Source organism: Notamacropus eugenii, chromosome 1, assembly GCF_028372415.1.
Source record: "Notamacropus eugenii isolate mMacEug1 chromosome 1, mMacEug1.pri_v2, whole genome shotgun sequence".
Taxonomy (NCBI): Eukaryota; Metazoa; Chordata; class Mammalia; order Diprotodontia; family Macropodidae; genus Notamacropus; species Notamacropus eugenii.
The window spans coordinates 199982543-199997689 of NC_092872.1; the positions used below are offsets into that span (position 1 = coordinate 199982543).

General features: G+C 39.0%; 1 protein-coding gene across 1 annotated transcript in view; it reads left to right on the forward strand.

The window, feature by feature from the left end:
• INPP5F (inositol polyphosphate-5-phosphatase F) overlaps nucleotides 1–15147 on the forward strand; it is an 86892-nt gene that overhangs the window by 61047 nt on the left and 10698 nt on the right. The window contains exons 9-14 of the mRNA XM_072624157.1: nucleotides 5311–5378; nucleotides 5866–5990; nucleotides 6840–6917; nucleotides 7905–8025; nucleotides 8661–8789; nucleotides 13548–13665. Of these exons, the coding sequence (XP_072480258.1) occupies nucleotides 5311–5378; nucleotides 5866–5990; nucleotides 6840–6917; nucleotides 7905–8025; nucleotides 8661–8789; nucleotides 13548–13665 (639 nt within the window). The remainder of the gene's footprint in view (nucleotides 1–5310; nucleotides 5379–5865; nucleotides 5991–6839; nucleotides 6918–7904; nucleotides 8026–8660; nucleotides 8790–13547; nucleotides 13666–15147) is intronic.

Genomic DNA, 15147 nt, shown 5'->3' on the forward strand with positions numbered 1-15147 from the left:
ATTGCACAAAGATGTCTTTTTAGAGTACTCTTCTTATTAATAGAGAGCCTAAAAATTGTGATTCTTAGCATCATCTGACCCCTTTTTTCCCAATCCTGCAACTGTCACTACAGAAGTAAAAAAAAAATAACTTTGAAGGCTTTATGAACTTTATTCATTGCAGTGTCTCTCCATAATATCAGAGGACCACAGATAAAGTTTAACATTTACCTCCTGATATAAAGATGTATTGTAATCAGAGTGCAGAATGAGACATGAAATTTTTTTGGGAGAGAGTTATGGCACATAAAGGAATTCGTTTTGCTTGACTGCATATTTTTTTTAGAAGAAGGAGGGATAATGGTGTTATTTTGTTTCATGGCTATTTTGTAGTGGCCAAGACTTGATCACATAGTGGCTGGATGCTGAAGAGAAGCCTCGTCCTATTGAGAACTCTTTTGGTTCTTGGATGTGGCTCAGCAGCTCTGTCTTAGGCTTGTGTAACCCAGTACTGTCTTTGTTGGAGATCCTAGTTCATTAGTTATTTACTATGTAGGCAGATAATTGAACAAGAAATTAATTTACTTGTAATTTTATTAGAATCTCTCCTTATGAAATGTTATCCCTCTTTGCATTCAGTATCCTTTATACTTTGTACAGTCATGTAGTTTTTTTTAATTCAGTAAATCAAGCTTTTAAAAAATGTAGAATTATTTAATTAGTTCACTATTTCATTAGACAGTTTTGATTATCATAGGATAAGGGATTTTTTAGAATTGAAAGGGATCATAGAAGCATCTGAGTCCAACTCTTTTATGGCTGAGGAAACTGAGACATATAAAGGTTAAGTTATTTGCTCAGGGTTAAACAATTAATAAGTATCAGACAGGATTTGAACCCAGGTTTTCCTGATTCCAAGTCTTGAAAGTATTTTATCCGTTTTATACATGTTGGTTTTTAAAGTTACACTTGTAAAGTTACACTTTATAAGGTCTTTCTAAAATGTTGGTGCTATATAATGTACTAGATTTGGAGTTAGAAGAATAGGGTTAAAATCTTGGTTTTTCAACTTAGTACTTGTATAACTTTAGTAAAGGCATTTGATATCCTGAAGCCTCAGTTTCCTTATCTGAAGATGAAGAGGTTGGACTAAGGAGCTAGGTATTGCACTGGATAGAACATTGAACCTTGAATCAGGACCTGGACCTGAGTTCAAATGTAGCTTCAGATGCTGACTGTGTGTCCCTAGGCAAATCACTTAATTTCTGTCTACCTCAGTTTTCTCATTTCTAAAATGGGAATAATAATAAGCACTTACCTCTCAGGATCATTGTAAGGATAAAATGAGACAATATTTTTAAAGCACTTTGGAAATGTTATAGTGCTATGTAAATGTTAGCTCCACCTTCCTATGATGTGGCGAGGTTAAGTCCTGATCTTCCTTCTCACTGTGTCTTCATCTCCTGAGGGGAGACTTCACAGGGCTTTCACTATCCCCTGAGAGCTAGCCTTCTATGAAGAAGAGAAGGAAGGCACAACCTTCTGTCTAACCAGGCCTTCCGTCTTCTTCTGTGTATGTCCCCTGAGGGAAGGTGGCATGAATTCGAGGCTTCCATCACCCTTCCCTGAAGACTTTCCCCTCCTTTTGAGTCTTTGAATCTTTGAGCAGCTGCCTTATGACCACAGAACTTCCCTTTCCTGCTGTGCCTGTCCCCTGATGGTAGAGGAGGATAAAGGTCTGCTAGTGCTGTGCAGGTTCAACTTTCATCTCCTCTTGTGTATCTCCTACCCTATCTTCAAAGGGAAGATTAAAGGAGAAGTGAAGGCCTTCTGACTGTGGTCTTCCATCTCGTGATGGACATGTTTCATTCCTGATCTCCATCTTCTTTTGGGAAGAGGATTGTCACCTTTCACTCGGTGATTAAGATACTTACACCTATCATATCCTACACATGCCAGTAATTCTGAATCCCTGGAAGTTATTGTCCAAATCCCCATTCCATAACATCCAACTCTCAATTCCTTATTTCCATTCCCCTCAACTCTCCTATTCCCAAATCCCAATCAGATGCTAATCACCCCTTCCTCTGTGCCTTTGGAAGACCTGTTCCATAGGCAACAAATTAGGGCCTTTATCTTGAATCTTTTCCTCTCCCACTTTCCCCACCTTCTAGCAATCACCAAGACCTTATTCTACCTCATGACAGTCTCCTTTGCCAACCTTTCTAGTACTGTTTGCCCTTGCATTTATTCTCCTTGATTCACTGTTGTGGTTGGGGAGTTGGAATACTCCTTCCCCATTGCCTCTTCCAGGCTCTCCTCCATCTCCATCTCTTAGTAACCTCTCCTCCTTTGAGGTCCATACATTCCACGTATTTTACCCAGTCCAAATCCTGATAGATATTGTCTCTACCTCCAAGTCTTTCTTCCTTCGTTTCTCAATAAGCTTAGTACCTGACAAGCAATCTTTGTCTCCTTGGTTCCTCTTATATTAGGGGACTTCTGTATACATGTTGACACTCTGAAGCTCTAACCATTCAATACCTCACTTCCCAAGATCCTACTCCTCTATCCCACACACAGATACTCATACCTTTGATCTTGCTTTCACCCTCAGATGTACTACCTCCATATTTAAAAACTCTGAAATTGCCTTATCTGACCATGTTCTATAGGCTTTCTGCCTCTCCCTCTACCTTCCCATAGCAAGCACCACTCCAGTACCTTAACTCTTCACTTCTCTCCTAGGCCATCACCATTGTACACTAGCCCTTCTTCCTCTTTTCCTTATCTTGATCCCTTGATGAACCAGTTAAAATCTATACTGTCCCCTTCTCTTGAGTCCCTGGCCCTCTTGTCATATTGTACCCTATTATACCCTGCCAAACCTTAGCCCTGAATCACTCCTACCATTCACCACCTTTACTCCTATACATGTATAGCTCAACAAAGGTGGAAAAAAAATCACACAACCATTAGGGCCTGGGTATGCTACACATTTGTTACCCAACCTCAGTGAGGCCCTCACTACCACTAGTAATCCTTCTATACCTCTTTTATTAACTCACTATCCTACTTTCCACAGTGAATCTTGCAAACCTTTTCATCTCTCTTCAGACTTCCCTTGGCTCGCCTCCCCTCTCAGCTGAGAGTCTTTCCTCATATTTTATAGGAAAGTTGAGGCCCTCTTCTTCATCTTATATTAAATGCCTTCTGTCAACTTATCTTCTCCTTTGCTCGTCTCACATGAAGAGGTAGTTCTTCTTAGCAAGGCAAACCACTCTGTATAAACAATTCCATCACTTCTTGGCCTCATCTGTACTCTCAAGTCTCTTCAGTCCCTCCAAGTCTACTGCCTTCTTCTCTGCCACAAACAGATCCATGTCTCCCCCCATCCTCAAAAAATCCTCACTTAATCCTCCTATCTCTACCAACCATCCTCCTCCTAAATCTCTTCTGCCCTTTGTGACTAAATTCCAAGTAAAGGCTATAATAGATGCTTCTACCTCCTTTCATCTAATTCACTTCTTAACCCTCTACATCCCAGTTTCTGACTCCTTCATTCCACTGAAACTGCTCTATCCACAAGTTACCGAAGATCCTGATTTTCAGAACCAGTGACCTTTTCTCAGTCCTCATTCCTCTAAACCTCTCTGCAACCTTTGGCGCTGCTAACCACCGTCTTCTCCTCAGTACTCTTTACTCTAGGTTTTCTTCCTGGTTTTCCTACCTATCTGACCACACTCTTCAGCTTTCTTTGCTGGGTCCTCATCCGAGTCACATGCACTAACCATACGTATCACTCAAGCCTCTGGTGGTCTCATTAGCTCCTGTGGATTTATTGATCATCTCTGTGCTGATGGGTCTCAAGTCTACTTTTCCAGCCCTAACATCTCAGCTAACCTCCTGTCTCACATCTCCAGATACCTTCCTAACCTCTCAAACTGTATCTAGTAGATATCTTAAACCCAATATGTTAATGACTCATTACCTGTACCCCTGTTACAGTGAAGAGCATCCTTTCTAGTCCCCCAGGCTCACAGTCTTGGTGTTATCCTTTCCTCCTCTTTGTCTTTCACCCCTCATATCCAGTCTTCTCTCATACAACTCCTTTTCTCCTCTAACATTGCCATCACCTTGGCTCAGGCTCTCATCACCTCATGCCTGGACTATTGCAGTAGCCTGCTGGTGGGTCTGCCTGCCTCTGGTTTCTACTCCAGTCTGTTCTTCATTCATCTACCAAGGTGATTTTCCTAAAGTACAGGTCCAGCCATGTCACTTTCCTACTAAATAAATGTAACTCTTTAACACATCCAGGATCAAATACAACATCCTCTTTTTTCAAAGCCCTTTATAACCTACTGCGCTCCCATCTTCCTTTCCAGTCTTTACACCTTTGACTTCCCCACATATTTTTCTGTCTAGTAACACTAACATCCTTGCTGTTCCACAAATAAGACATTGGTCTCTTAGCTTTCAGCATTTGCTCTGGCTATCCCCAGTGCCTAGAATATTCTCCTTTGTCATCGCAACATCTTGGTTTCCCTGGATTTCCTTCAGGTCCCACCTTATACGGAAAGCCTTTTCCAACTCCCCTTCATACTGATGCCCTCCTTCTGTCAATTATTTCCTATTTATCTCATATATAGTTTGTTTGCATGGATTTGTTTACTTGTTGTCTGCTTCATTAGATTGTGAGCTCCCAGGCCAGGGCTTGTCTTCTGCTTCTGTTTGTATGTACAGTGATTAGCAGGGTCTGCCAACATAGTAGGTGCTTGACAAGTGCCTGTTGATTGTTATTAGTATTGAGGTTCCTTCTAGTTCTAAATTCTGTGACCATTGCCTTCTTACTTTGTGAGTTCCTACAGTGCCTGCAATCTTCTTGCCTGGGAACCTCCTTCTACTCCTGTAGCCCCTTTTCTCATTGACGAGTTCCTTTCAGAACCTCCATTTTTGGGAAAAGGGCCAGGCTGGCAGTCCTTCATTCCTCTCTCAGCTCTGCTTCTGATTATTTGAACTTGGCTGCCATGCCCTTGCATATGACATGTACCTTTCACTTCCTTCTAATGTGTTGTCTTCCCCTAGTAGAATATAAACTCCTTGAAGTCAGGACTCTCTTTTTGCTTAAATTTGTATGCCTAACTCCCTGCACAGTGACATGTGTTCAAGAAATGTTTGTTGACTGATAGCCCAAAGTAGACGTTTAAAGATGGAAATATGTGTTTTACATATACGTACATATAACATACGTATGTACACACATGCTTTCAATGCCTTTCTACTTTAGACATACATGGCAAGAAAACATTTTGTATTTTTCTTTTTTTGTAGATGAAAAGGAAACAGTTGCATATTTCTCAGCACATTTTGAAGAGCAATTGAAAATTTACAAAAAACAGGTTTGCTCTGAAATCTAGTTATCATACTTTCCCTCCCCACCCCCATGTTTAGAAATGTTTTACTTTACAGGTTTCTCTCAGTGTTTATTTGTAATATTTTTAGGGAAAAATATCCATTATCCAGACAGTCTGAACTGAGGGATGTCTGTTTCTCTGATGTGTGTGTTTTATATACATAAACATTAAAAGCTCACTGAAACTGCATTTTTAATGTACTTTTAAGATTATTTATAGATTCAACGACCAGATTGTTTGAACGTTGGGAGCAGTCTAGTGACAAATTCTTATAAATCTGGATTTTTACAATTGCATAAGAAAAAGGTTTTAGTAGCATGAATTAATTTCATAATTTATAGCTGGGAAAACCATTCTTGCAATATGTTCCATAAAAAAAAGTACGATTCAGCAGGGGTGACCTCAAGTTTCAAAGGTTTGGTGAAATCTTATTTTTGCCTTGTCTTCCCTTCCCCTTTCCTTTCTTTAACAGGTTATTATTAATTTGGTAGATCAAACAGGAAGAGAAAAGATTATTGGAGATGCTTACCTCAAGCAAGTGTTGCTTTTCAACAACTCAAATCTCACTTACGTTTCATTTGACTTTCATGAACATTGGTAAGCTGGCTTCCTTGAAATGTTCTTTGAGCTGTTAGAATGTAAGTGGCTGTGTGATAAAAGCTAGTTTCACTAACTTGCAGCTATCTTATTTGTAAAATAAATCATTGGATTAAGTAATTTCCAAGGTGCTTTCCAGTTCTAACATTCTTACAATCTGAAGTACTTCAGTTTAATGGAAAATCTTATTTCTTCATAAAGCAGACATTTTTTTAGATTTCATTTCCATGTGTACATAATTTTGATTAATTTTTTTGGATTATTCCTTAAAATTGTTTGGAGGGTGTGTGTGTGTGTGTATGTGTGTACACGTGTGTGTGTGTGTGTGCATGTGTACGTGTGTGTGTACTTTCCCTTAGCCACTTAGATTCTGGAGCTTTCCCTTTTCTGTCCCACACCTTGCACTTTTGGAAAAAGTTCCTTTTAATTCCTTTCTGTACACAATCACCTTGGGCTGCCTATTCTTAACACTTCTAACACTTCTAATCCATTTGCTTTGAAAAAACTATGCAAAGCAGGATACTTAATAGTTCTAAATTGACCTTCAGTTTTTTACTATCACATATGTAGCAGTCCTATTCCATAGCTCTGGCTCTGGCTAAGTTAATTTATGCAGTTAATGGGGTGATGTTGGGCCAGTCAGAATAGAAGAAGTTACCCAGCTTACCTGTTTTAATGCCATACTTCATGGGCTTTTAGAGTCTGTCCTTCACTGAGCCATGCAGACTAGCTTCAAATGTTTATGTAATTTATTTCTGTTACAAACATACTGTGCTTTACATATTTCATATTATTTTTTATGTTTAAAAAACTTGCCATTTAAATATACCGTTTTTCAATGTGTTTTAGTCGAGGAATGAAATTTGAGAATGTTCAAACCCTAACGGATGCCATTCATGACATTATTCTGGACATGAAGTGGTGTTGGTAGGTAATATTTAACGAAACTAACTTTTTTTTTTTTTACAAAATTCTAATATTTACTTCTTTTGCTGCCAGTGCAGCTTGTTGGGAATTTATTTGGTTTCCCAAGTCTCATCTTTTTCTTGTATGTTCTTATTTTGTTATTTTGCTTTTGGGGGAGAAGTCATAAGTTAGCTGAATTAAAAAATGTTTTTTTGTGTCTAGATCTGTCCCAACATTATTTAATGAAAATAAGTTGACTTAAGAGTATTGTTTCTTAATCCATGTTTTCTTCTTTCTATCAAATGGAGAGACACAAATTAAAGACACCAAATTTAAATTTTAACAAAAAGGATGGTAGTCAACGATATTCATTGACTGCTGACAAGTTACATTATGAGAAGTGCCCACTCCAGCGGCTTGTAGATAATAGGTACTCAATAAATAGGAGTGGAATAAGTGAATACTGACATAACGTCAGGAGACAATTGACTTATATTATGGGAAATTTAGATCGGACGTCCCGAAGACATGCTGATTGCAGGACAGAAATTGTTAAGAAAAGAAGGCTATGTAATTTCTTAAACATCTTCAGGGAAAGGTTAAAACAGGTCGCTGGGGTCTTAAGGTGACGTGGATGGTCTTATGCCTGAAGAGAAATGAGACGACCCCTGAATTCCTATCCAGACTCACAATCATAGCCTCAAGCAGTCAGAGTAAACCTAGTCAGTTATGTCAGACCTTGATATAATGAACTGTATGCTTGGCTTGGGTATCATGTACTGTTAAATTAGCTGCTTTTCCTAGGTCAGTATAAGTATGCATCTTTGAACTTATATTTCAGATATTCATCATCCATCGAAACTTGGGTTATCTTAAAATTTAGTCAGCTTGATCAATAAGAACAAAATCTATCATTTTCCAGAAACAGATTTAATATGCTACAAAGTGTCAGTTTTGCAGAAAATCACACTAAGTATTACTAAAATAGCCTCTTCTGGTCTTTTGAAGGGTTGATCAAGCAGGGGTAATATGTAAACAGGAAGGGATTTTTCGAGTTAATTGCATGGACTGTTTGGATCGTACAAATGTAGTACAAGCTGCTATTGCAAGAGTGGTCATGGAACAGCAGGTAAGTTTAAATGTCATTAATTTTTTTCCTAATTAATTGAGTTGCATTATAAGAAGCACTAGTTTTGAAGACAGAACACTTTGGTTCAAATGCTGACCTACTGATGTCTGACTAGCAATTTAAACCTTTTGACTTTCAGTTTTCTTAACTTATAAGGGCAGGGGCTTTGAACTAAATGAGTCCAAAGATTCTTTCCAAATTCTATGAATTGAATTAATGATTCTTTTGTATAAAAAGAAAAAGGTGTTGAAGCTCTATGACAGAAGAGCACCCTCATACTGAGGAAAAGGGATTTTTTTTACAAGTATTAATTTCAAAGATGCAGATCCTGACATTTTGAAACTTGCCGACTGTTTCTACAAGTGTTATGTACTTAATGTAGTTTTCATTTCACTTTGATATTCTGTTGCGTGAAATATTACTGTGTAGATCTTCATACCAAAAATTACATGAAGCCATTCCAGGTATCTTGGTTATACGTCTTTGACAAATGGAGTGTTACTTTTCTTGCAATATTAAATAGACAGCGCTATTTCTTTTTTTTTAGGTACTTAATTTTGTATGCACTTTATGTTTTCTGTATTCTGTCCTGTAGTTTCTTTGCAGTAATCAGTTAATATATTTTTAAACTTTAGCTAAAGAAATTAGGTGTGATGCCCCCTGAGCAACCATTGCCAATGAAATGCAATCGAATCTACCAGATAATGTGGGCAAATAATGGTGATTCCATAAGCAGACAGTATGCTGGAACGGCAGCTTTGAAGGTATTCTTTTTTAAGTAGCATGCATTTGGCCATCATTTATCCAACAGGTATTAGGATTTGGTTTAGAAGTAACTTTTGAAAATATCAACCTTGGTTAAGTTGCATGAGTTTTTTTCTATGTGATGGGGTCTTTGAAAACCCCAAAACACTCAATGACAGACTTAAAGGATTATAGCTCATTGATTTTTGTGAGAACTTGTATTGTTGCTTGCATCACATAACACCTGTGTTATTAATGTACATCTAGAGCTTTAAGGGTTTAACAGACATAAACCATTTCATCTTTTTGGTGAAATGACACATGTGGAAAAAATTGGTAATAATTGAAGGAAGTAAAATTTTAAAATCCTTTTACATTTTCTTGTTTTAAAGCTCAGGGAAAGATGTTCACTGTGGAGACCCATGTTCCATGTCCGTTTTTCACTTTTGTTGGTGAGCTAACTACATAGCAACGTGTCAGTCCTAAATCAGCAGACCTAGGATAGGTCCATAGGATCATTCCGATTTAAAGCTGGAAGGGGCCTCTGGAGATCATCTTATTTAAGCCTTTCATTTGACAGAGAAGTAACAGCACTTCAGAGAGGTTAAGTGATTTGTTCAGCAGAACTTTGCCATAGTTTTCAGCAAAAACAGGATATGTGTTTCTAGACTTCCCCATCCAAGGTTCTTTTAAAAGCATCATAGTGGATAGAAAGTTGAGTTTAGAGCTATAAAGACCTGGATTCAAATTCTGACTCTGATACTTCCTTGCACAACCTAGGATTTCGCTACTAAGGCATCGTTCTTCAGTTGATGAAGTCTCTGGTTCTTTGCACCTATGGTAACTCTAATTACTGAACTCTTATTTCATGAATTTCACTGTTTTCAGCTCCAAGTGTCTTTAGTAACCCCATGTTCCTTGTCTTCTCACTTCTTCTCAATATTAGGTATTGCTCCCTCCTGTGCTCTTGAATTTCCTACCATCGTTTCCCATGACACTGTACCATCTCGGTTCTCTTCCTCTCTCTCGTTGTTCTTCCTTTCCTTTGCCTGTTTTCTGCACTTATTAAGTGTGGGCATCTCCAAGGTTCCACCTGAGCCCTCTTCTCTCTGGAGATTCCTGTCTTTCATGATCCTGTTTTCTCTCCACATTTTACCTAATCATCTTTACAGAGCTTGCTCACGGATCTCTACCTCCATTCTCAAGCTCTCTCCTGAACAACAATTCATATTAAAGGTCACGCAGTTTTCCAACATCACACTTACGTTCAAAGCCTCTCTCACTGCTTACTCCCAGCCCCTATATAATCAGTCACCAGGTTCAAAGAAAATCTTTTTATCCAGCTCTTCCTTCACTTTCCTCCACCACCGACTTATTTCTCTAGTCATATCCCTTCTTTGGTCTGTAGTCTTTTGGCTGATGTCCCTGTTTTCATTCTCTTTCCTGCAATGCCATTGTCTGATGTTCTTACTTTCCTCTTTGCCTTTAGCCTTAAGTGGCTTCCTGTTGTTAACCCAATAAAGGCCAACCTAACTACCCTGGCACCATCAGCTGGTTTTAGCTGATTCACCTTTCTGTGCATGTTCCTTTTTCCTCAGCCAAACAGGACCAGTTTTTTCTTAGATAATTTTTAAGCTATTTTATAAAAACTTAGCTAGGAAGTTTTACTTTTGTCTGAGCTGCCTTTTTTCTTTAAGGCTTTGTTTGTAGATGTTTTCACATCTTCTTGTGTCTGTGCCTTTAGCTTCCCTGTCACTATCATAGCTCTTTTTAGTTGGGTTCTGTTTTTCTTTGCTCATTCCTCTTGCCTAACTTTGGACTTGATTTTAGTCCTGGGCTCCACATTTGTAAGGGCGGTGTTTGACCCTGAGCTTCTCTCCTCTTTAATCTTTCTGTTGCTTTCATAGCCCAGTTCGGGGCCCTGCAAACTTTCAGTGCTCCCAAAGGATCCTATTGGTGAGCACGTTCACTGGTCTCATCTCTGCAAGTTCCTGATCCAGATTTGGGTCTGTTGACTTGTTCTTTTTTGGTGGTTTCAGTAAACTGCTGCCAGACTCAGCTACTGATAGCTTACTTCGAGGCTCTGTAGATTCATAGCAATTGAACTGCTGGCTCCCCTTTGACCTGGGGCTCTTACTCTGGTTATTTCATTGCAGGCTTCTACACTGAGCTCGAAGCTAGAACTGAGTCCCTGCTCTGCTCCTAGGAAGTTTTACTTCTAGAACTTCTTCCATTTGGTTACACAACTGGGCTCCAATCTTGCTGAGTAGCAGTGGTCAGATGTCACCCAATCTTACAGCCAGTGCTAGTTCTAGGATCCTCTAGGACCACTGTCTTCCAGTTCCTGGTGCTAGAATGCTCTACGTTGCATGCTCCTGTGGTGGCTGGATCCCAACCCTAGTGTCTGTAAACTTGTCTCCCTAAGCCATCCTGGCTTGGAAGAAAATATTTATGTGACTTTTTCATAGGTTTCTCATAGGGTTCTCGATCAGAATTCATTCTATTGTGTTTTCCTGGTCGTTATGGAGGAGGTGTAGTGGGAATCTAGGCCTTACTGTTTCCTTTCCTTCTGGCATCTTGACTCTGCCCCTCTGTTATCTCAATGACGCATTAAAACTGTTAGGTATACATCAAAACTTCGTTCTTTGAATTTTAAGGCTAGTCACTGAGCAGCAGCTGATGAAAGTTTTTAGAAAGTTTAAAAGCTTAGTAGAGTGATGTATAACACAAAGCATTAGTTATGCTAAATTTTAATAAGAAATATTTAAACATTTTGAAGAACCTTTCAAATGTTTTATTTTTATCAATTTTTGGCATTTTTACCGCTGAATTTATTAAAACTTAACTAAGACTTTTGGAAACGCTCTGTATGTGTTTATGGACCCCGTGAGCTGCCTTTGCGTCTCAGTGCCATAATTGGAGTGATATGCTCTGCTCATCTATTTGTTTTTTTATGGATTAATATGACCCTTTTTGAATGTTTGTGGATTTTATTGTGACTTCACCAGTACAGTTGACACCAATTGCTTGTCTTCTCAAGAGATGGGGTAGGGCAGTTTTTACATATGATGGGGAAATAAGTAACCATAAATAAAAATGTTTCAGAAAAGAAGCCATCAGTTTTATGGGATATGGCAGAAATCCTTAGCTCAACAATGAATAGAAAATCCCATGTAAGTTAAGACTTACTCATGTGAACTAATAGAAATTCTTAGTGTACAAACATATTTTAAAAAATATCTCTCATATAGCAAATGTAGAATTTTTAACAGGAATCCTACAGAGTCAATGCCAATGAATGACTAATATGATTCATGCCTAGAAAACTACAAGACAGGGCCTGTGGTGTGAAAGATGGAAAAGTGAAGGAGTTTTCTTTAGTTCTATCAGGAAAACAAGAGATGAAGGAGAGAATGCTTTCCCCTTGGCGTGTAAAACTGGGAAGGGAGGAGGGCCGGAAAGCAGAGTCTCCCAGCCTCAAAGCTGTGCTCTCCTGCTCAGCCAGTGGGAATGGAGGGCACAGCCAGGAGACGTCGCAGAAGGCTGGGTCTTACCGTATCGCACAAAGAGGAGCAGTAGCCCTTGTTTTCTGTTGCCCAAGCTCTGCTATGTCTGAAAGTCATTTTTAAGAGTGGTCCTACTCCATTCGTGAACAAAAGGCTGCCTCTTCCTTTCAGTCCACAAGATTTATTGGGGCTCACAGTTTGGAGTTCATAGTAGCAAGCAGTCCCTGACATTTGGGGACCATTTTTTCCTGAAATGAAATGCCTTCTCTTAGCAGGAACTGAAGAGAAGGGATAGGCAAGTTATTCTACCCTTCTCTCCGTTCCAAATACTTACAAGGCAACTTATAATAGCTGTAAATTAGAACTACCAAGGATGGCTGAGTAGGCAGGTTTTACAATCAGACATTCCTAAATCCTTCAGTTCTTAGGTGACTGAAAGGGGGATTCATTCTAATTCAACCCAAATTCTCCTGTAGCAGAATCTTATTCTATTGATTATTATATGAAGATAGACTTTTTGAGGGGCTTAGAAGTCTTTTTTGTCATATATAAATGTTGGTGTTTGTAGTAACTTTTGACACGTTCTCTAGGAATTCCATGACATGTCACATATAGCAAGAAAACTAAAAAGATATTCTGTATTATAGGCTACAAACAATATGATTGATTTATCATATTAAAGTACCTGGGCCATTTTACAGAACAGAACAGACCAACCTTTAAAACCATTTTATATAAACTTTTTGGAAAAGTATATACATCTTAGGCAGTGTGGTCTATAGCAGGTAACAGTCAGCCTCAAAGCCAGGAAGGCCTAGGTTCAGTTTCTGTCTCTGATGTATACTGACAGAGTGACCCAGGACAGATGAGTTTAATGTTTCAGTGTCTTAGGCAACTCTTGATTCTAGAGGAAGTGCTGCTGACTTGTACTGATAGAAGTTTCTCCACGTGGGAGTTCTTGGTACAGTAAAATCACAGGTCTAATTGTGTAGACTATAGTCATCATGTATAGACCTACATGACAGATTGTGTCACTGTGGTGATCTCAGTTTTATGTAAAATGTGAGGATTTGTTTAGATGGTCCCTAAAATCTAGCCCTGGCAAAGAATTCTTCTAAGTATGTTTTATAGGAACCAGGGTTTTAAACTTTTTGGCATATATAGTTTTCAAAATCCTAGATTTTAGACTTGCATTGGTTTTTCTTAAATTTAATATCTTGGTACTTGTAATAGGCTTAACTAACTGGCTGAAATAACATTTTCTCTTAACAGGGTGACTTCACTAGGACTGGTGAAAGGAAGCTGGCCGGAGTCATGAAAGATGGAGTTAATTCTGCTAATAGGTATTACCTGAATCGCTTTAAGGATGCTTACAGACAAGCAGTTATAGGTAAGAGACTTTTCTTTTCCCTAAGTTGTGATGGCTAGTTCACTCATTTCTTTCATGGATGAACATTTTTGGGAAACAAAGGATTTAATATAGAACAACATTTCTGTTTTGTAATATACCTTGTATTTTCTATTGTCCCCCTTTCCAAATGAGATGACCTTTTTTTTTTAAACTGTTGGTTGATGTTAATTGCTTGGACTGCTGGTAATAAAATAAACCATCTCTCTGTATAACTATTTGTCTCTGCTTCCAGTGCCACAGAGCCAGGGAGGTTGGGACATACAGAATGAGGTGTCTGAATCCACTGCATCACAAAATGAAAATTCTGTGACCTAGGACCTTTCTTGTTAGCAGAAATTCAGCTCTTATTAGATCTCATTATTTCCCCCAACATCCCTCTTTCTGTCAAGAGTACTACCATTATCCCAGTTGCCTAAAGTCACAACCTGGAAGTCATCCCTGACTCTTGGCTTTCACATCCCCATAGCTAGCTGCTCACCATGTTTTGTTAGTTTTCTCTCTTCAGCACTCCTCCCATCTGTCTCTTCTCCACTCATACAGCTTGCCCGGTTCAGGTCTTCATCATCTCTTACCTGACTTACTGCAGTCTACTTCCTGAAGTGGTCTGCTGCTTTCAGCCTCTTCCCTTTTCAATTCCACCTAGATGCCAAATGGATATTTGGATAGCAAAAGAAACTTCAGTGGCTCTCAGTTACCTCTAAGATAAAATTTAAATTCCTCTTTTTCTCCAGTTAAGTGCACCTTCCTTTCCACTGTATCTTCTATGCTCCAGCCAGACTGGCTTCTTAGAAAACTTTCCTTCCTTACCCTTGCCTCTGAGGGATCCATTCTTCCCTTCAAGGCTGCTGTCAAATGGCAGTGCCTTCAAGACGCCTTTGCACGTTTCCTTAATTGTCTTTCTCCTGATGGCTTTGTGTTTATTCTGTATGTGTGCTGTATTTGTTTTGAACATGGTTGAGTGTTTTAGGAGCGTTCTGCCCAGCTTCAGTGGAGACCATGCTGACTCTGGAATCAGGAGGACCTGCGTTCAAATGTAGCCTCAGACACTTACTAGCTGTCACAAGTCACTTACCCTTGTTTGTATCAGTTTCCTCCTCTATCAAATGATCTGGAGAAGGAAATGGCAAACCACTGCAGTATCTTTGCCAGGAAAACCTCAGATGGGGTCACAAAGAATGCTGAACTCTTTGAGGGCACATGGACTATTGGTTTTTGTATGTTTGTTTTTAACACCCAAGACAGCGTTGGACACATAGGAAGCACTTAAAAATGGTTGTTGTTTGAAACTTCCTTCTCTGGAAAGAATTTTTTGGTTACTATGGGCTGCTTGCCATGGACAATGTAGTCTACTTTTTTCTGTAAGCCAGATTTAATATTCTTTTCCTCGCAAGTAGGTGATGAAAGTTTTATTCCCAGTTATAGATGAGTAAGCTCAGGCTTAAAAGTGACTTGCCTAAGGTC